This window comes from Rosa rugosa, chromosome 1 (genome assembly GCF_958449725.1).
Source record: "Rosa rugosa chromosome 1, drRosRugo1.1, whole genome shotgun sequence".
NCBI lineage: Eukaryota > Viridiplantae > Streptophyta > Magnoliopsida > Rosales > Rosaceae > Rosa > Rosa rugosa.
Window position 1 is genome coordinate 58,879,867 of NC_084820.1, and position 21,313 is coordinate 58,901,179.

The 21,313-nt window shown below is 39.0% G+C and overlaps 3 protein-coding genes across 5 annotated transcripts; 1 reads left to right on the top strand and 2 right to left on the bottom strand.

Moving 5' to 3' along the window:
• Window positions 1–758: 758 nt before the first annotated feature.
• LOC133725732 (DExH-box ATP-dependent RNA helicase DExH6-like) lies at window positions 759–7,752 on the bottom strand. The gene is made up of 14 exons (XM_062153097.1): window positions 7,384–7,752; window positions 7,154–7,244; window positions 6,760–7,060; window positions 6,603–6,677; window positions 6,296–6,340; window positions 6,047–6,137; window positions 5,877–5,935; window positions 5,231–5,392; window positions 4,920–4,972; window positions 4,596–4,629; window positions 4,378–4,467; window positions 3,288–4,292; window positions 1,690–2,772; window positions 759–1,560 (listed from the first exon to the last, which is right to left on the bottom strand). The coding sequence occupies exons 1-14, from the start codon at window positions 7,487–7,489 to the stop codon at window positions 1,054–1,056; spliced, it is 3,702 nt and encodes a 1,233-aa protein (XP_062009081.1). The 5' UTR covers window positions 7,490–7,752; the 3' UTR covers window positions 759–1,053.
• Window positions 7,753–9,466: 1,714 nt separating this feature from the next.
• Window positions 9,467–16,477, top strand: LOC133725734 (WD repeat-containing protein 26 homolog). 3 transcript variants are annotated; one of them, XM_062153099.1, is made up of 6 exons: window positions 9,467–9,614; window positions 9,795–9,932; window positions 10,941–11,821; window positions 13,522–13,623; window positions 14,690–15,319; window positions 16,101–16,477. In XM_062153099.1, exons 3-6 carry the CDS (start codon window positions 11,033–11,035, stop codon window positions 16,314–16,316), a joined length of 1,737 nt encoding a protein of 578 aa, XP_062009083.1. In that variant the 5' UTR covers window positions 9,467–9,614; window positions 9,795–9,932; window positions 10,941–11,032; the 3' UTR covers window positions 16,317–16,477. The 3 variants fall into 3 exon arrangements, with proteins under 3 accessions (XP_062009083.1, XP_062009084.1, XP_062009082.1); XM_062153100.1 differs by lacking the exon at window positions 9,795–9,932 and having other exon boundaries at window positions 9,478–9,614; XM_062153098.1 differs by lacking the exon at window positions 9,467–9,614 and having other exon boundaries at window positions 9,621–9,932.
• A 920-nt stretch (window positions 16,478–17,397) lies between these two features.
• LOC133725735 (oxygen-evolving enhancer protein 2, chloroplastic) lies at window positions 17,398–19,120 on the bottom strand. Its single transcript, XM_062153101.1, has 4 exons — window positions 18,763–19,120; window positions 18,186–18,418; window positions 17,993–18,043; window positions 17,398–17,851 (listed from the first exon to the last, which is right to left on the bottom strand). The coding sequence occupies exons 1-4, from the start codon at window positions 19,010–19,012 to the stop codon at window positions 17,591–17,593; spliced, it is 795 nt and encodes a 264-aa protein (XP_062009085.1). The 5' UTR covers window positions 19,013–19,120; the 3' UTR covers window positions 17,398–17,590.
• Window positions 19,121–21,313: the final 2,193 nt, after the last annotated feature.

The window sequence follows — 21,313 nt, forward strand, 5'->3', positions numbered from 1 at the left end:
TTACTAGTACTATCCCACGCGGCCAGCTATGATTGGAGACTGGCCGGTGTGAGTTTTGATGAACTCGACTACAGAGTATACAAGCTCTTGAACCGCGACACCCGCCGTAGTATCCACCACCACCTTTGGCACGTTTCCGGCATCATAATCCGTGCAACCGTCGTAGCTTTCCAGCAGCCTCTCCATCTCCCGCCACGTGGACGGCTTGTGCCAGCTGGCCTCATCTTCATCTTCACCGCCGCCGCGCCGCTCGAGCCTCCGGCGCCACTCGTCCTCGTCCGCCGGCCTGCACTCCACCACCACCAGGCGGGCCCCGCCGGACGTCGCAATCTGGAGGAGCCGGTCGAGGTGGGCCCGCCGGGAGAGCGGCGAGTCCACGACGACGCTGAGCCCGAAGCGGAGCTGCGTGGACGCGAGCTGCCAGACGGCGCCGTACGACACGTCGTTCAGCAAGGAAGAGGAGACCCCGGCTTCCTGGAGAGTCAGAGTGGAGTCGCGCACGTCGTCTTTGTCTATGAGAGGGATTTTAAGGGTTGAAGCTAATGAACGAGCCAGAGTGGTTTTACCGGTGCCGGGATGGCCTTTCATGGCTATTATCACCGGAACCGAACCGCCTTTTCCTTCTTCGGCGGCCATTCCTATCGGTCTGTGACGAGTTTGGATTGGAGTCTCTGTTTTTATAATCTTGGTCTGGGAAAGCTGATAGGCCAAGCTGAGTCATATGGTTTATCTTCTAGGAAGCTTTATGATCCAAGTAAAAAATAAACAATCTGGTCTTGAACTTTTGATCATTCATTATCTGAGACTATCTTGTCACAGTTTGACTACAACTTGAATAAGAAATTTCCTAGAGGTTTAAGGAGAACTGAAACAAGGGCCTAAAGGAGTGGTGGGAATCTGAAGTGCTTCCCCATATATACGTCTATATAGTACAATTGCATCAGATAAATAACTTTATCCACCATACCCACACCATTGTTGGGACAAAGCAACCATCTTGATGCCGTCTCTACCGCCCTACAACATACAGTTCGATCTCGATACCAATCATCGTCAACCAGCCTGATTCCGGCGCTTCTTCCGCTTGTTTCCTGCTACAGGACCTGCTGGAACTTGTGAAGTGGGCGGCGGGACTGTGTTCGCAAAAGCTGGTGGGGGAACACTGTGAATTGATCGGTCGCCACTCAACTTTGCAACTCCATTTATTAAGGCAGGTAAATCAGTAGCGTTCGCGAAAGCTGGTGGGGGGACACTCTGAATTGATGGGTCGTCACTCAACTTTGCAACTCCATTTAAGGCAGGTAAATCAGTAGCTCGCGATAGAGACTTCTGACAAACTCTCTGACGTAATGGCTCCTTTGATTTTGCTGCTTTATTTCCTGTCACTTTAAACTGTGCCTTTCCATCTTTACCGATCTCAAGTTCTTCTAAATCTGAATTCGGCGAATCCATAGGCTTTGGCAATGGAATCCCAGATAGACCATCATAAGATAGAACGCAGGCTATAGCATAAACAGATGCCCCAAGATCAGGAGGTAAAACTTCCTTTGGATGAGTAACCTACAGACATTAATATGGAATTAGACAAAATGGTAACTCAGTGGGTTTCAGGATGTAAATGCATTATTGTGCATTACTGAAAATTGCAATGCAAAAAACTAGCTGCAGAAGTAAGAATAAAGGAAGTACCTTAAATAGTATTGCTGCAGACAGGCGTTCCCTCAAGCAATAGATCTGAGCAACGTCAAGAGCTTTCGACTCAAAACAAAGCCACCCATCCACTATAACCATGACGGATTTATCAGGTGATGACATAATCTTCTCTTCGGCCTGTCCACCCGACTTAGAATCTATCTTCATTGCATCTTCATCACTTTCATACTCATTATCATCGACATCACTTCCCTCATCATCATTGGCAGGAGCAACAGCTATTTCTGTCGACAGCAATAATAATGGAAGTGGCCCGACAACAGTACAGTTTCGTATATTCGAACCCCCATCCCCACGGGTTATCTCATCATATACAACCAAAGGAGAGCCACCACGTGCCTTGAACGCTATTTTAAAATTAGCAGATCGAGGGTGCAAACGAACGTTACTACCATCAGGAATTTCTATAAAGGATCCTTTTTTTTTTCCACTCTTAGTAGAAGAAAGCAATCTTCCCAACATGGGATACAGACCAGCCACAAGGACAGCGTGGATTATACCTGGATTGCGTGCATTCAAGCTACATCTAGACACATCCTCAGGAATAAACCCCAGCCGAATTAGCTCTGTTTGGAGTTGCTTTCGCATACCAGATAGCATCTGCATGGTACTTGCAGAGACAAAGTATTTAGCACAGAACCGATTCTCTTTACCCTGTTCTTTTGCAATCTTCCAGCAGTCGAATGCTGCTATGACTGCTAGCTGATCACTGTTCCCACCATACAATGAACATAGTTCAGCCTTAGCAGCAGCAGCTTTCTCCTTTTCCTCAGGCATCATAGGAAGAGAGAATGGATCCTTGTAGTCGGCAGCACAGGCCAGAGTTAAAGCTGGGTCAAGACAGTTCATCAGTGTGGCAAAGAATAGCATCTTGCTTGTCAATGGATGAACAGGTAAAGAACCTAGCTTTTCCCCAAGTTCTGTAAGTTTATCGTCCACCGACAAAGCCCCAATATCTCGAAGAACAGAAATCGCATTGTGTATGGTCTCAGAATGAGGAGGATCCAGCGTCTTATTTAGGAACTCGTCTATCTTGCAATCTGGATCAAGCAACTTCACCTGTCAATAAGAAACATAATCATGAAACTTTAACACATCACCTCATCATACTCGATCTTTCACACATAGACAGCATTTTACTTTCAAGTCTAAATTTAATATAGAATATAAGGAGAAAACAAAACTTCTTTTTTGGTAAAGAGACAACTGTTCTTTTATTTGTTCGGAACAGTAGATATAGATTTATTGCAATCTCTCTACATGAAAATCACCCACACCGTCTTGTGAAACTTCTTTTATGTTATCTGTTATCATTTCTCAGTTATAATTGCTAGTTACGATTGTACAACTCATCATTCGATAATTTCTTTAGTTACCAATATAGACTGCACAACTAAATAAAGATCATTTGAAACATTAGTTGCCCTGTGCAAAGTTTCTTCTCTATCGCACAATAACTTTCAACTATTCAATAAGACACATAAGATTATACAACAGACAGCAAATTTCAGAACAAAGAGTACGCAATTTATTTCATGATTCAAAGGGGTTTAACAAATTAAAACGGCATATACCTGAAGGCAAAGTTCCTCGATTGGCATTCTCCTAATCTCAGGCACCTGAAAATCTGACAATGCAGCTGCTCGAAGTTTAGAGTAAAGATGATAACAGATTCCAGGCTGACAACGGCCCGCACGCCCCTGTCGCTGCTTGGCATTCGCTTTTGACACCCAAGAAGATTGAAGAGTTGAAACATTACTAAAAGGATCATAATTTTTTTCTTTCATCCGACCCGTGTTTATAACATAAACAACATCATCAATAGTGACTGCAGTTTCAGCAATATTGGTTGAAAGAACAATTTTTCGGCAACCACTAGGTGGACGAATGAAGACCTTCTTCTGTTCAGCAGCTGGAACCATTGAATGTAGAGATATAATCACACACTTAGAAGGATCTCTGAAATATGGGTTCGTGAGTAATCTGTCCCGCATTTTATTTATATCATCCCACCCTGGAAGAAAAACAAGAATAGCTCCATCTTTCGAATCACTAAAAATTTTCCCTAACAATTGCTCGATAAGAACGAAATCAATATTCTCAGGATTAAAATATTGGAGATATTTATTGAGCAAATTTTGTTCTTCCACAGAGTTAGAAAGAGCACTTTCCATATGCTCTTTCAACATCTGAGCAGATTCTAATTGGTTTACCCGCTCAGCCAACTCTAATGCAGTGGTTCCATCCTTGGCCCGTAATTGGCAGTCTGCACCAAATGATAGCAGCATGCAAACATCTCCTACTCTACCCTTTCCAGCAAATACCATTAATGGTGTAAGTCCAGTTACAGAATGCTGGTAATTAAAGATTTTACGGGTTCCTTCAGTAGAAACCAATTCTAGAAGTGGATCAAATTCATCATCTGACCAAGCCAAACTAATTGCTTCATCTAAAGCAATCTTATCTTCCTCTGATAAGTCACGGTCTGCAGTTGAGGCACCTAATGCAGGGTTATCTAAGTGATTATTTTCTACAGATCTCAAGATAGACAATACATCCTCCAAATAGAAAGATTTGACCTGATTCAAAAATGATACAACATTAACAGGAAAGCAGCATGAGGTAAACAAAATGACAATCAACAACCTAAAAAAGAGTTCTTACAGGATAAGTGAACCCTGGGACACGGATAATTGGGCAGCCACCAAAGTATTGTGAAAACCGTTCCACATCAACAGTCGCACTCATCAATATCTATCAAAATAGGTATCGTATGAAATAGACCAAACATTAGCAATTAAAATCAGCTCTTAAAAATTGCAAAATATATTTATACACCAAGAATAAAATATAAAAGATAAAAATTGTGTGCATGAACTAACCAGACGCAGATGAGGATGTGAAGGAAGCATGTCTCTGCACATTGGTCAACAAAAAAAAGGGATGAGTAAACGGAAGTCGGACTAAAATGTTCCAAATTAACGGTTCATTCAAATAGCTATTACCTAATAAAACTTCCACTTTCATCATTATTTACTTCATTATTTATCAATATTAATTATTCATCATATTTAGCTGTCCCCAATCCAATATACTCAAATTTTAAGCTCCCAATCAGACCAGGAGCAAATACGCATACATGATCATTACGTCATTAGCACAAGCAAGTGATTACTGGTAATACATCAGCAAGTAAAAGAGTATACCTGAGAATAGCCAGAATGAAATCAGAGTGGCGATCCCTTTCATGAATTTCATCCTACATAGTTAACCACTGATCATTGCCATTGCAATCCATAAATGACAGAAATAAAGAAAATGGGATCATCTGTTTAAACTTGTAACAAGGAAATAAATTCTACTATGCTCATGACCTTCGATGACAAAACACAAATATGATAGATAATCCAATAACTGGAATATATTCCTAATACATGTTCCAGAAAGAAATTAAGGAACTTAAAATGAAAAGAGGAGTTCAGACCAAAAACAGAAAAACAAAAGAAAGAGCAAGTACCACAATAATGTGAGTTATGTCAGAGAGATCTTGTTTGGTTTCTTTATTCGATGCTTCTGTTTTTGACCTACCACCGCCTCTGGAAATTAGAATCCTCAGTAGAATCCCATTTGTGCAGAACACAATAGATGAGTGCCTCCCACCTTTGCTTTCCAAACGTATCTAGCATTCCAAAAAAAGAAATAGTTCAGCACAAGTCTGAAGTGGTCCAAAATTACTATGGAAGAGATACAATGACATGGAATCCAATAGACCCTACATGGGACTTCTGTACATAATTGTCTTATAACAAGCAAATATTTATTTATTGTCCCGGTTCACTAGAAAACCACAAGAATTTCTCATATAGAATAACTGAACATTATACCACGATTGCATTTTGCACTTGGTCGTAAAATTGAACATGTATTAGGAATATATTCCAGTTATTGGATTATCTATCATATTTGTGTTTTGTCATCGAAGGTCATGAGTTATGTATTAGGAACTCATTTCTTGCCTATTGACAGTCATTGTCTGGGACCTAAACAAAATTCAATACTAAGCATGGAAGCAGTTTGTTATTTTTTTAACAACAGTTATGACAGAATGGTTGTTCATAGGATGAAAAGGCGACTAGTGCAAGACAACTCAAGAGTAACATTACCTTGTATCCAATATCCTCCCCAACATTCTGCCCTCTTTCATAAGAGATTCTCTCAGCAACTGAACAGAAGAACAAAAATATGAGAACTTTGTACGGTGTACCAGAGAAGAAAACAGAACAATATTTAATCAAAAACTAATAGCTTTGTATGCACAGAGAAGAGAGTAAACCTGATATGGCTGAGATACGCCTGGGTTGAGTGCACACTATTTTACATGCCTCACCCTTACCCCACATATGGTCCAAAAGATATTGTGGCACCTGAGTTATATTTAAAAATAATAATATTATAAGATTAATGGTCTAGTATATTAAGCAGCAAAGCTAGTTATTAGCTTAAAGGCAATATCAAGAAATTTCAGAATGATCTCATATACGTCCTCAGTAGTGATCATAATAAACTGGTAAGGAATTGGTACCTGTGTGGTCTTTCCGCACCCAGTCTCACCAGATACAAGAACAACCTGCTTTCAAACATGGAACAAACTATAAGTCCAATAAGTTGTGCTGGAAATCCATTCGATCCAAACCACAGTTCAAGGAAGTTGGTGATACAGAATTTCTCGTAGCCAATGACAAAGGGACGATGCTGAGACAAAAACACATCACATATATAACCTACACTGTGGAATTTCAACAATAACATTCATAAAGTGATCTATCACATGAGCCACTGTAACATAGATATTGAAGCACACATGGAGTAAAAGTTATAAAAAAAATAACCTGGTGAGATTCAATTGCTGACGTTACCACATCCCTGTAGGATGCCATGGGTAGCTTGGACCTCTCTTTAGTAAACTGCATAAATAAAGTTGTACAGCTCAGACTACAACATCTAAATTGCACAAGAATGTAACAGATCATTTTAACTCATAAGAACCTTGGCTTTTCTCATTTTAGCAGCCTGCACTTCCACTTTCTTTGCAATTTCGTTCTGGCTCATCGAAGGTCTGCAGAACAGCGGGTCTTTCTTGCGGTGGAGTTTCTGAAACTTGTCACTATCTTCACGGATCCTTTCTTTGGCTTCCTGTCCATCTCCGGGTGGGTACCACGTAAACAAATCCCCCAAAACTTCTCTTGTGTCTCCGGAAAACATCACCTGAGGGATTCTTTCTTTACCATTGCTGGTTGCCTCCATCCTAAAAAGCCTGTAAACCGAAACCTTGCGCGTTTTACCCGACCTACACAGAATTCATGCTCATTATCAGTAAAACAAGTAACCAAAAAAAAAACAAATCTTTGCAACACATTTGTGAGTTGTGAGTGTCACTCACCCGGAGCTCTTGGATTTCATATCCATCTTCCTGCACTGTTCGTGGACGTAAGCCCGTTCATTAACCGTCAGGTCTGTCCCAAATGTGTAAACTGCAAGCAGATATCGCATATTAATTACATTCAGTTTGAATTAGCTATGAAAAAGCCTTGGCCTTTGCAACCCAATAAGTCGGAAATCGCATTCGAATTACAAAGAAGACAGTTCACCGCATAAAGACTTGACCTTTACCTTCTTCATTGGACTCCAGGAACTGCTGGAGTATGTCACGTATTCGGATCCTTGCCTCGTCTGGAATCAGAGTCGGCGGTCGTCCTCCTTTCTTCGTCCTTACCATTTTTTTTGGGGGGTTAAGTCGTGAATCTGAGTCGGAGTTTTTTTTTTTGGCGCTAAAGGCCCTTACAGAAGAAGGAAGAGGAAGAAGAATGTTGAGTGGAGGTGTTGAGGGGTCTTCCTCTTATAGCTGGTTGAGTTGAGGCTTGGCATGTACTTTTGCGATGCCTTTTGCTGTTTTGCATAAGCCGGTCGGCGCCTTAACCCTCCCTTCCTCTCAAAGATTTGGAACACTCTTCCTAATTTCTTTTGTTTTTTGTTTTTTTCTCTCTATATGTTAAGGAGGTTATTGAGTTTGGTGATAAAAGCTTCTAATGAAAATCAACTTTATAATGACTTTATAATCAACGGTTTAGGATACTTACTTTTCAATTACATTACAACAAATACATATTTATATATGCAAAAATAGATCACTCATGAAGTCCTCATTTAGTGGTCCTTATCAGAAGCTCTCCTTATAAGTTTGTTTTGGTATATAAAGGTCTTGAATTCAACTTAAAAATCACTATTTACATGTGATAGGCACGAGAATTTGTGCAAATTATAGAAATTTAATATTAATTCTTACTTTCTAAGATTAAAATTTATTCTAATGAAATGCGGTCAGAAAGAAACAAAAAACCAACATTTCAAAAGAGTTGACATTTGCAAACACCATGAGTTGAAGATGAACAATCTATAACCATAATAATTGACATTTACCAAAGAGTAGATAGGGCAACCAATCTCGAGAATCACGATAAATCCATATAGCCAACATTGAAACGAATTTCACCCACTTTTGCATTGTGTCTCAAAAATATTAGACCAGGTGTTTGGGTGATTAACCAGCATACTAACAATAGTAATAAGACATTTAGCCCATAAGAGCAAGCCACAGCCATAACACAACAACAAAACTAAAACCCTTAAAATGCTTCTTCTTTTTTTTTTTTGGTGAATAAACCCTTAAAATGCTAACTTGGAATAGGAACTTATTTTATTTAGGCATAAAACAAAAATCACAAACCAAACAAAACTAGAAAATGAAATTGCCAAAACGCTTTTCCCTATCCTTTCCTTGGAGTTTGGCACCAACCACTAATGAGCAACCAAAATGAAATAGCTAGCTACACGCCCCAATTTGTAGCTTGTAACTAAAATTTATCACTCTTGATTGCCTAATAAACCACTTGAAGTTAATCTCTAGTATTGTTGATGTTCCCAGATAAGGGAAAATAAAGATCACCTGCAACAGTTATAACCAATCAACGACAACAAAAATAACAATAATGTTCACTTAGTCAATAAGTGACCAAGAAAATTATACTCAGCCACCATTGATGTTAGTTCAATAGTGGAGAGAATTATTGCTAAGTTGAGTTGTTTTGTTTTCCACTTTTGGATTTACATTCAAGGGTGATTGAGCATAATTTATTTGGTCAGTAACTGACCAGGTGAACACCAATGCAAAAACAAATGTATAGAGATAGAGGCCTCATCCGACTACACTCACCACGAGCCAACAAGGCAAGATGCAATTCCAACACATGAAAGGAGCGGCTAGGTGAGAGATGAGACCTTGAAAAACCAAAACATAATTTTATTCAAGACAAGAGAGCTTGTGCAATCTATTTTTATTATGTAAAATCCTAACTTGTCAACGTGACATTATTAAGTATTCATATAGAGCACACGTATTTGAGTAACTAGCCTAGTGACGATTCAAACTCTCAGAGAGACGGAAATTTCCTATCTAGTAACGCCTTTCCAGCTTCATTCGTTCTTGACCCCTCTTTGTCTTTTCGACTAATTCTCAACCTCATTCAAGTTTAATAAACGCCCTCGAAATTCAAAATGATATTGGTTCCACAAAAGTAAAAGTGAAAGTGCCTCCCCTACAAGAAGCAATGCAAAATGGACCTGGACACTAACCATTGCCTAGCCCAACTCACAGCAAGTTCCCTAACATTGGCCCAAATCTGACCTGTGCAAATCTGTAGGCTTCCCCATGTGAAGGTTGTGAGAAGGTAGCACAAGTTGAATTCGAGACTCATCTCTCTCTTACTCTCTATATAGCAATAGCCTCATCGAGTTGGTTTCCTCCACGCAAAGAAGAAACTCCCAGTGTGTCTTATACGACAAAGGTACCAGATACTTTATTCATTTTCTTACAGAAAATAATACCACACCCCCTTTCCCTCAAATCCACAACTCATTGGGGCATTCATTGTAAATTTGCAATCTGCTATTTCATTTTTTTCTTTTTTTCATCTCTCTTATATTATCTCACCTCAATCCGGTGCTTACTTTTAATGTCCCGACAGAGGAGAAAAAGCTAGTTCTTGTTCAGATGCTTTGGTCTCCTATTCTTCTCAATACCCATTATTGATTCTTGAATTCTCGGCCTGTTGCTGTTCTGGGTTCTTGATCGGATTCGGTTCCAAACTGAAATCGCTTTCTGGGTATTAAAGATTTATGCTTTATAGTTTGTTAACCTCTAAATTTGGGCTAATCTTATGATTGATTGTGTGCTATTTGTTGGGTGTCATTTCCATATGATTGTTCTTGTTCTGGGTTTATGTCTGCTGTTATCCTGCGTTGTTTTTGGGTTCAGATTTCATTTTTTGATTTGTTTTCTATTGCTTAGTATAGATGGATTGCCAAGTTTTGATTGTTTCTGATATGGGTTGATCGCTAAGGATTTGTTTGTAGTTTCAAAATCATATCTTTATGGTCTGAAATTGGACTGATGCTGTTTCCTTAGTGGTCAGATCATTAGTTTAGTGTGTTCTTATTAAGCTCTTCATGATGCAGGGTATCAATAATTTGATGGATGATGTACATTCAATATTGAATGTTGATCATTTCATCAATGGTACATTTGGTCTATCATTTGACATTTCTGGTCATTGAATGATTTGCTGAAATCATAGGTTTTTCTAGTCATTTGTGGTGAAAAATGAAGAGAAACCATACTGGTTCTCAACTTCATCTTCTGATTACTTTTGATGTGCTACGAAGTTTCACCGGAATCTTTTCCTTAACGTGTCACTTTGAAAGATTGGTACTTTTGTGCGAATTTTATTTTAGATTGCTATCATGTAAACTGAAATTATTCCTTTGTCAGTTATTAGTGCCCTTTTTGTTATACTAGAATCTTGGAAGATTTGGTATGAACTTTTGTGAACTCTAAAATTAATGGAATTCTGTCCTTTGGTAACTATATGTAAAATACAAAGTGTAAAGACGAATGCAAACTAGTCTTGATATATGTTTAGATATAACGGACTATCTTTGAATATTGAATGTATGTGTCCTTAGGGTTTAGAGTTTGGTTTACTGCTTTAGAGAGCATCGTTTTAGTAGCTGCGTTTCTGTTTTGCTGTTTTGTTGTGATTAAATTTAACATAGAGTTTTATTTCTTAGATTGAACTCTCAGAAACTTACTATTTTCCTACTATATTATTCAGGAATTTGTTTCTTGTGACTGACTGGAGACTCTTGGGAAAATCTGCCTTGTTTTCTTTCATTTTAAGAATATATGGGCTGAGGTGCACATTTCATGGGAGGTGTGGGGGATGAAGAACCAGCCTCAAAACGCATGAAAGTATCCCCTGGAGAATTGAGAGGCCTTTCCAACGGTTCATCTTATACAGAGCCTGTAGCTGGCTCTTCAAGAGACTTGATGGCTCGGCCCCTACCATCCGAAGGGGACGAAGAGGTTGTTGGTTCAAAAGGAGTTATTAAGAGAGTTGAGTTTGTCCGACTAATAGCAAAGGCCCTATATTCTCTTGGCTATAACAAAAGTGGTGCTCGTCTGGAGGAAGAGTCTGGAATATCTTTGCACTCTCCTGTGGTAAATCGATTTATGGAGCAAATTCTCAACGGCAATTGGGATGAAAGTGTCGTCACGTTGCAGAAAATTGGTCTATCTGATGAAAATATTGCTAAATCTGCTTCCTTTCTGATATTGGAGCAGAAGTTTTTCGAACTTCTAGATGAGAAAAAGGACATGGATGCATTAAAGACATTGAGGACTGAGATTGCACCTCTTTGCATAAATGGTAGCAGAGTTCGTGAGCTTTCATCGTGCATAGTTGCTCCTTCATTTGTTGGGTCCCCCAGTCAAAACACTGTGAGGGCCAAGTCTCGACCAAAGTTATTGGAGGAATTGCAAAAGCTGCTCCCACCAACTGTTATGATACTTGAAAGAAGGTTGGAACATTTAGTTGAACAAGCCCTCGTCTTACAGCGTGATACTTGCATTTTTCACAACTCTTTGAATGAGGACATGTCTTTGTACACTGATCATCAGTGTGGGAGAGATCAGATTCCTTCTCGAACAGTGCAGGTTGGTCTAAGTTTATCTTATTGATGGTTATAAAATTAGATAGAGCTTATATACCTATTGGGTTCAATTGTTTGGGGGAATAGGGTAATCTTTGTCCTGATTGATTATGATATGAGTTATCTCAATTAAGTAGTATCAGTCTTGGGTAAGTTGGATGATTTTCCAGTCTTGGTTTATCATGCTTTATGTTCCTTATGAGAAGAGACTAGCGTTGTATTAGGTAAAGATGCTTTTTGGTTTGCAATTATTCTTACATTTCATAGACCATGCATATAATTGCTGGACAGATCTGCACCAGAAGAAGCACCATTAACATCCGAGAACAATTGGTAAACAAGACAAAGTGTAAAGTTGTGTGTTTTCTTTTTGGCACACTGGCAAACTGTGAAACCAGGGTTTCATATGAGACTACTGCAAGTTTGAAACCAATCGTCCAATCAATTACCACTCACTTTTGCTTCATGGTGTGATGGGAAGGAGCACTTGTGACTTTGGCAAAATGCCATTGGAAGTTAGTTTTTAGTTAGAGACAAGGATATGGTACAATCTACCTTGTTCTAGGAGGAGGCTTTAGGCTATCACTGTTACATAGGGCATGATTGAAAAATTGTAGAGTATATAGGATCAGTAACTAGAGGAGTTTCAGATCAGAAATAGAGGGGTAAGTAGGTTGTCGGTAAAACTCCCTTGAAACTTTGATTCATGGAATTTCGGCTCAGAGAGGTGCACAGCTTTTACTGACCAGATTGGACATTTGGTACTTAGTAGCTTTCTTTGATAAAGTGGATGGATAATAAGCTCTTAGGCGCGGATTATTCAAGTTGATTTTCTCCATTTTGTAGCATAAACTGTTTCCTCAATACAGTGAGTTGCTGTACTTGTATTTTCAAGCAATGATTCCTTAGAAGATTTTATGCAATGATAGTGTGGCATATTGTTAGGTAGCTTGGTCAGCCCGTAGCTGGTTTCACCATGATATGCCCCCCCGGTTTTCTCCTCTGGTTGTGGGGGTTAGAAACTTAGAATTTAGATGATTTTAACCTGAAATGAGTCAAACTACAATGTGGCTCATCTACAGCTCTTAAGCGTCCAAAATTTGATTGAACATGAAAGCCATGGATTTGCTGACATAGTATCTTTTGCTTTTGCAATTTGAAGCACTCAATTTTTTCAAGGTTCCTGGTTCTTTTCTTGTTAATATTTGCTGTTATTATCAGTAGTTCAATTCAGACATTTGTGATAGGTGCATTGAGAATGGCAATGTGTTTCCAGGCATCCTTGTTTAGTACATCTCCCATCTCAATCAATTTCTGCTCAAGGTGTTCATGAGCTTGATCTATGTCTGATATCATATCATTAACTTGACCCTTTCTGTTACTCTACATTCTTTCCAACTGATGTAATTTTAATCCATTATATCTCTTCCTGTCTATGGTTTGTCTATTAATATGTTATGTCAATGAAGATTGCCCTCCCTCCCTCCTCTCTCTCTCTCTCTCTCTCTCTCTCTCTCTCTCTCTCTCTCTCTCTCTCTCTCACATACACACACACACATACTGTACTATCCCTGCTGTATACTTTTTATTAATCTTTTTGTTGTGGATAGATAATTATGCTTGTTTGGACTTGCCACTTTTTGGTTCTTAGCTATTAGTTGCATCTTTATTCTAAATCTGTCTTTTCACATTTTTGTTTTGCAGGTATTACAAGACCACAGTGATGAAGTCTGGTTTGTTCAATTTTCACACAATGGGAAATTCTTGGCTTCATCATCAAGTGATAAATCAGCTATTATATGGGAGGTAACATTAATACTCTGTGGAGCTATCTTTAAACTTGTGTCTACTGCCTCTTCTCTACTTGTATTATCCATTCTTTACTCCGTGGATTAAATTTGATTTCTATTCCTTCCGAAACAAAATGAATCTCTGTCAATGTATAGATGAGTACATCTCTGTTAGTGTGTAGATAATCTCTATTAAAAATTGATTTCTATTTATTTCAATTATTTCTTCACATCTACTTTTTGCATTCCAATCCTACGTTGGCATTCCATCTCTGTTTGCACTTTTGCTATCCTTTTTTGCTATATCTTGATCAGATATCATAATTTTCTTATTATAATTGTTTGAAAGTGGCAGTATAACTTCTTTTCATTATTTCTACTATCTTCTGTACCTTGAAGAAGTTGTTCTGTGTATATATCAGCAACCTCTTTGTTAGTGTGTAGATAATCTCTATTAAAAATTGATTTCTATTTATTTCAATTATTTCTTCACATCTACTTTTTGCATTCCAATCCTACGCTGGCATTCCATCTCTGTTTGCACTTTTGCTATTCTCTTTTGCTATTTCTTGATCAGATATCATAATTTTCTTATTATAATTGTTTGAAAGTGGCAGTATAACTTCTTTTCATTATTTCTACTCTCTTCTGTACTTTGAAGAAGTTGTTCTGTGTCAGCAACCTCTTTGTTAGACTCGACTAATCTTGTTATGGCTCACATAACCCCATGTTGGATGGGAGAGTTGGAAATATATGAAAATAATACATGATCAAACCAAAAAAAAAAAAATGAAAATGCATGCAACAGTCTAATTTCAGAATTGTTGCACTACTTTTGATTGGGCTGAGCTTGCATGCCCAATTTTTATCAGCAAGCTTAAAACCATTTCCAAGCCAGTTTGGAATTGAGAATTCCATGTGCATCCCGGTTAACCCTTGGGCTTATTTTACCTATTATTATATTGTTGCAATACAAAACATTTCAGAGTATAATTCTTATTTAAAATGATGCCACTCTTGTTGTCTTCTAACTTTATCCTATTGTCTGAAGAAGTTTATACCCTACATTTTCATTTTTTTAGGTTGATGTGAATGGCTGGGTTTCATTAAAGCATAGACTAGTTGGTCACCATAAACCGGTTTGCTCTGTTTCATGGAGTCCGAATGACTGTCAGCTCCTCACTTGTGGAGTGGAGGAGGTTGTCAGGCGTTGGGATGTCTCTACTGGTGAATGCCTCCATGTTTATGAAAAACCTGGCCTTGGTCTATTGTCATGTGGATGGTTTCCAGATGGGAAATGGATATTCTCTGGTGTCACTGACAAGAGTATCTGCACGTGGGAGTTAGAAGGGAAAGAGCTGGAGTGTTGGAAAGGGCAGCGAACTTCAAAAATCTCTGATTTGGAAATAACTAGTGATGGAAAGAAAATATTAAGTACTTGTAGAGAAAATGCTATTTTGCTACTTGACAGGGAAGCTAAAGTTGACATACTACTTGAAGAGGATAAACCTATAACTTCTTTTTCTTTATCAAGCGATGATAAGTTGTTGTTGGTTAATCTTCTGAACCAAGAAATTCATCTCTGGAGCATAGCAGGTGAAGTCAAGCTTGTTGCCAAGTACCAAGGTCACAAACGCACCCGGTTTGTCATCAGGTCTTGTTTTGGTGGACTCGAACAAGCATTCATTGCTAGTGGTAGTGAGGATTCACAGGTAAAGAATTTTGTTGCATCCTTCTCAAGTCTTTTTGCTTCTTGTGCACAAGGAATACTGGGGGAGTAATGTTAAAGCATTAGATTGGGGGGATATACACATTCTTTTGCCTGTGTTTCTGTTCATCAAGTATAAGGTTCTTATCCATCTTTGATGATTAAACATTGTGTTTAATTCTGGAGAGAAATCATGTGGGATGTGGACATAAGTGCTACACACACACACACACATTATATCAATTATATCACTTCTGTTGTTCAGAATATGTCTCCAATATGTTGCTGGGACCATTCCTATGTAGATCATCATAGGAGAAATGAAATGATGAGAGATTAATGATTAGTTTAATGTTGAAGATGAATTGCGTCGTAGGCCGATGGGCTAGTTTATTTTGAACTTTTGTATGTTTTGTTCTAGGGCTTTGTTTATTAAGCTCTCCTGGCGGATGGGCAAGACCAGGAGTAGCTTTAAGTCCTCTAGGTTGCATGGTGTCTAGGAGATGTTGACCTATAAAGATAGGTGTGTCCACACATGCGGTGTTTTTTTTTTAATTAGTCTAATATTTTGAATTGACATTTATACACACATTCATGGGTTTGCTGGATGTCACAACATTACGGACTGGCACTGTATGGTGAAGTCAATGCGATGAAACTGCATTAAGTGGCATCACACAGGAGAAACAGACTTGTTTAGATATATAACTTTGCTATTAAATTTGAAAAGAAAATGTGAACATTGATTTGTCTTTGAGTGCTAACAAATGTGTCTCACTCTGCAGGTTTATGTATGGCATAGATGCTCAGGGGAGCTCATAGAGGCATTGCCAGGACATTCTGGAGCTGTTAATTGTGTCAGCTGGAATCCAAAAAATCCCCACATGTTAGCCTCAGCTAGTGACGACCGTACAATTCGGATATGGGGACTAAATGAGATAAAAGTGAAACACAAGGATGCACACAGCAATGGCATCCATTATTGCAATGGGGGAAGTTGAAAAAGACTTGGAAAGCAAAGAGCTGGTTATAATTTCTTTCACTGACCATTGCATTTGTGTAAATACTTTATCATTGTCAAAATCAGACATTCATGTCAAACAAGCATGTGGATTGTGCAGCAAGTAACATACTATATAATAAATCTACTATTTCATTTCAAGTACTTCTTATTTCTTTTCTTTAAGTGCAACTTTTGAATATTTGTACATGAGCAAGGTGGCTTGGCCTATTGGTTGCAAGTTCTTAGTTAGCATGCTATCTTGAGAAGCTACTTGTGCATTCAAAAATTGCATTTTTTTTTCTTTTTATGGTAACTCATGAATACATGGAGAAGCAACCTCAATTGACCGTATTGAGGGTTAGATAATCTGGTGACTCGAGTTTCCTCTTTAGTACCTTACTAAGCTATGATTGTGTTTACTCATTGCTTGTTTTTCATGTTCAATTAAGCCTTTACATGTAGGATTGATAATTAGGGACACCCTAGATGGTTATCAGCTAAGGGATTCTCATACATTCAGAGCAAACTGGTTTAGGAATAATGGCCTGGAGCTCCTTGGATTTGTTTTGTGTAATAAGTTTTTCCAACCGGTATTGGTGTCCATATCAAATATATGTTAGGACTGGTAGACATTTGGTACCCCGTCTACATATAAGATGGTACCTTACAGCAATCCCTAGTTTTCTCAGCCTCTGAATCTGTGATCCTTTATCAAGTTGCCTAACTTCTTCTCTGGCTTAAGCAGTAGAAGAAGACTCATCAATTTGAGTAAAACCCTTGGTTGAGTATTAGTTCCACATTGATCGGACTGAACAGAACCATTTGTCTTCTTCAATTGACAGTTTGAATTTTTGGGGTTTATACTACAATCTGAGGAACCTTGATGACCAGATTGTGCCTCCAACAGATGTTAGGTGAAAATTGAAGTATATCTCAGTCCCATATAAGTATAGATTAAGCAAGTATTACTGTTGGAGAAACCATTTGTCTTGGAATTGGTAAACAGTACAGGACAATAATAACCCCTCTTAATACTTTAGAAAGTACTAGAGACAGTGAGATCACTGAGATGGAAAAACTCATTTCAAAAGGGTTCTTTATACCATGAAATATTTCAATTTGCTCAAGGCTACTCCAACCAGTTCTCTCAATTATAACCAACTCTGAAACATTTGGGAGAAAAAAGTAAAAAGAAAAAGACTAGAGAGCTCAACACAAATCTTCATCAGTCTCAAGGTGATTTACATATACAAACCCTCTTTAGATTCTTATTTAGGCAACACTGAAAGAGGTTACAGTGTTCTCCACGAACTTCTTTGCTCCCTTGAACCACCTCTTGTCTCCGGCTTGGGCCTTGCAGATGTAAAGCTTGCCGTCCTTCACGGTGGCAGTGATCAGTTGGTGCTTACCACCTTCATCCCCATCAGCTGTCCTTGTCAACACAGAGATGAAGTAGTATGGTTTCCCATCAACAGTCTGAATTGCAGATTCCAATATGTTGGCTGTGGCCACAGCACCTGAGTCGAAACCTCCCTACACATGTTAAAGTCAAATTCCATAAGAACTCGCGGAGTTTGATGAGTTGCCCGTTATGCATATGTTGTCATATATAAGGATTTTCTGCAACAAAAAGTTTGGTGACCCTGACAAGGATTAGAGAACAAAGCGCATTACCTCAGAATCAGTCTTCCCAAAGTAGGCTTGTTTGCCTAGCAAATAGTCCACCTAGAAAGCAATAGCAATATCAGAACCGAATCATTAGTAATGACAGTATTTTAAGTGATGGATCTGAAATATCGAATCTGGATTTCATTGTCATAATGAGCATCAAGGAGAAGCTAGCTAGCATCTATAGGCATACATATACCTGGTTGAGAAATTGTTCAGGGCTACCAAAGTCAGTGATAGACTTCTTGTCAGTTGGGTTGATTGTGACAGTCAAGTTGCTGGTAATGTCGAAGTTGTCCTCGTATCTCAGAACTTGACCCGGATATTCCACTTCTTTGCTGGGGTTCCATTTTGCAGGGATCGACAGCTTGAACCCTTCTCCAGCATATGTCAAGAACTCTGTGTTTGTCTTCGGCTTTCCGAAAACATTGGCTGCGCGCATTCATTTACCCGCTATTAGTCAAGTCCATTTGGTATATCATATGCTTTTGAATTGACGAAGTGCTTTCAGATAACCAAAATCATTTTCGACAATGTTTAGCAAGAATAGCTAGGTCACAGAAACATTTTTCAGTTGTTTTATATCAACAACTAATAGTTGCTTCCTTAAAAAGTAAGTGCATTCACAACACTTTGGAAGTTTTTGGATGATCAATAAAGCAAAAGTGCTTCCTATAGAAGCACTTTCAAGCATATCATTAGAGACCAAGCAAAATTTCTTTGAAGCTAAAAACACTTCTGGTTTTCAAGTCAAGGAATAGAAGTGTATACTATACCGGATTCTCCATAAGCTGCATCAGCAGGTGCAACCTTAGTGCTAAGAGCAGCGCCACCGATGAGGAGGGTAAGAGCCAAACGGCGAGAGACAGCACCGCCGTCTTCCTCCTGGGCAGACTGCTTCTGGGCCCTGCAGATCACAACCTGGTTAGGCTTGATGCTCACCACTTGGCGCTGCGACGAGGAAGACCTAGCGGCAGTTGAAGTAGTGAGTGCATGGTGGTGCAAAAAGCATGCAGTCGAGGCCATTACTCTACTAAGCTCACTTTGTGATTGCTGTGGTGTGTAACAATGTGAGAGCCAAGGAAAATGGGTTTGGATATGTTGTCTGTGTGATATGTGAAGGGAAATGGTTGGTTTAATTTTTTGGATATTGGATCAGGAGAGTGGATGATTTGGAGGATTGGATTTTGATGTGGGATAAGGTTGTAGGGGCTCTCATTGGTTCATAAGTGCCACGTGGCGACATTTCAGAGTCATGAGTTTGCTGGACTTGGACATTTGTCACTGTACCTTTTCTTCTCAAAGTGTCATTGCCTGTGTGGCTTTGTTTTGATCATGTTGAAACTTGGAAGCTGGGAAGGCCCATTGGATGGGTGCGATTGATTATTCCATTGCAGATTAGATAATATGGACTTGAAAACCTGTCGAACTACTTATGTTGAAGATAATATGAACTTCTAATTAGGGCGGGCTAGGTTATGCACTCTAGCAGAAAAGTATGTATTGATGAAAATTTTTGTAGGAGCGAATTGTTTGTAACATTTAACTCGCAGTAACATTGTTAGTAGGTGGTCTATTTTTTATTTTCGGTTCGGAATTTTGTCTCATTGGGTTTTATTCTAGAAGATTTTAGTAAGATCATTTTTAGACTAGGTTAAAGTGAAGACATGTTCTTAAGCTAGGTTTTTATTTATTTATTTATTTTGAGAGAGATAGAGAGAGAGAGAGAGAGAGAATGTGGGTGTCAATCCAGGAAGAGGTAGAAAATGTTACATAGTAAATAGCACACCCAAAATCTGGGCTACGACAAGACTAAGTAATTTTTAGAAGCCCTAGGGCTAAATCAAATTGTAGCAATTAAAATAAAGACAACCTAACATGCAACATTATCCTAAACTATAATAAAACCAAGAGAAAATTTTCCGACACTACTAGGGAAAGTTTCAAAACAATTCTAAACATCCCTAGAGAATTACCAAAATACGAAGTTCTCTTCTTTCTTTTTACTTGGTTTGCAGTAGGGATGACAAAAATCTCCATCGGGTAGGGTACCCATAGGGTATTCGACCCTAACGGGGAGAAATTCGGGGGAAATCGGGTAACGGGGATGGGGATCCCCAGTATTCGAATTTTGAAATCGGGTATGGGCGGGTATGGGGCGGGGATGGTATTTTTATCCCCATCCCCATCCCCACCCAATAAGAATTATTTGAAATACATATATATATAGATTTTATTTATTATATATATTTTTGATATTATTTATAAATAAATATTTATATAAACTTCATCTTTTTGTCAATATTTAAATTCTATTAATAAATATGTTCAAAAAAGGAAGATTCTTTTAATAAAAGATATTTATCAACATGTTAATTTTCCTTGATTGAAATAAGAAATTTATTTTATTTTGATGTTTGATTTTAACTTCATATTTTACAATCCATAATTATTTGTATAAATTTTTATATAATAAATTAGTAATATTGTTAACGGGGATTTGGGCGGGTACGGGGACCTAATCCCCAATGGGGACGGGGACGGGGACGGGGAATCCCCAGTATCTTATTACGGGGATTGGGGAGGGTACGAGGATGGAGAATGAAGTCGGGTATGTGGATGGTAATTTAATCCCCTTACCTTACCCTCCCCATTGCCATCCCTAGTTTGCAGGTTCAGAAAGGTCTAACCCTAATTTACTCTTTAACTAGCAAAAGACCCTACTCTACGGCACTCACAAGAGTGCTACCGACCTCAGCCTGCTCCATGTTGACCTCCCCGGTTTCATTTATCACAACCGGAGTATTCTCCTCCACAGTTGCCTCCATGTTCTCCTCTAGCTCGGGAGCTTTCAAGTGGCCTTGAAAGCTCGCTTCTTCCTTGGGTTTGGCTTCCCCACACATCTTCAGCTTCTTAGGTTGCATGGCCTCCGGTTTGGGGTTGTTCTTCCTCCCGAAGCTCTTCCTATCTTGGCCTTCTTGGTAGGAGACACCAGGATGACGCCATTTACAGTTTTCAGAGCCAACTCGAGTTCAAACCCTAGTTGGGCCGATTCACTACTCAATGAGCAGCAGCCACCGCCACTGGCTTTGTGTGTTTGTTGTACTAGATCAGTGTCAACGGTACACCAGCTCGCTTCTTGCTTGTAATGGCCTCAAGCACTAGGGAAAGCGGAGTTGGAGATATTGTCGCCACCGGAGCATCAGGGACCGGCTGCTAGAAACACTCAAATTGTGTCTCCAGATTGGCGTCGAACTTGCTTAGGAGAGACAACGCAAAAGTCCAGGGTTAAGCCGAAAATGGGTTGGGGATTAGATCTGGTACCTG

Excerpts from the sequence above, each read along its gene's own strand:
- LOC133725732 (XM_062153097.1), bottom strand. The coding sequence starts at position 7,489 with ATGGTAAGGACGAAGAAAGGAGGACGACCGCCGACTCTGATTCCAGAC. Across the intron at positions 4,293-4,377 it reads TCCCAGGGTTCACTTATCCT|GTCAAATCTTTCTATTTGGA; the intron begins GTAAGAACTCTT and ends TTTTTGAATCAG. Across the intron at positions 1,561-1,689 it reads CTGCAGCAATACTATTTAAG|GTTACTCATCCAAAGGAAGT; the intron begins GTACTTCCTTTA and ends TAATGTCTGTAG.
- LOC133725734 (XM_062153099.1), top strand. The coding sequence starts at position 11,033 with ATGGGAGGTGTGGGGGATGAAGAACCAGCCTCAAAACGCATGAAAGTA. Across the intron at positions 13,624-14,689 it reads AATCAGCTATTATATGGGAG|GTTGATGTGAATGGCTGGGT; the intron begins GTAACATTAATA and ends TCATTTTTTTAG. Across the intron at positions 15,320-16,100 it reads GTGGTAGTGAGGATTCACAG|GTTTATGTATGGCATAGATG; the intron begins GTAAAGAATTTT and ends CTCACTCTGCAG.
- LOC133725735 (XM_062153101.1), bottom strand. The coding sequence starts at position 19,012 with ATGGCCTCGACTGCATGCTTTTTGCACCACCATGCACTCACTACTTCA. Across the intron at positions 18,044-18,185 it reads CTGAACAATTTCTCAACCAG|GTGGACTATTTGCTAGGCAA; the intron begins GTATATGTATGC and ends ATTGCTTTCTAG. Across the intron at positions 17,852-17,992 it reads TTGGGAAGACTGATTCTGAG|GGAGGTTTCGACTCAGGTGC; the intron begins GTAATGCGCTTT and ends TAACATGTGTAG.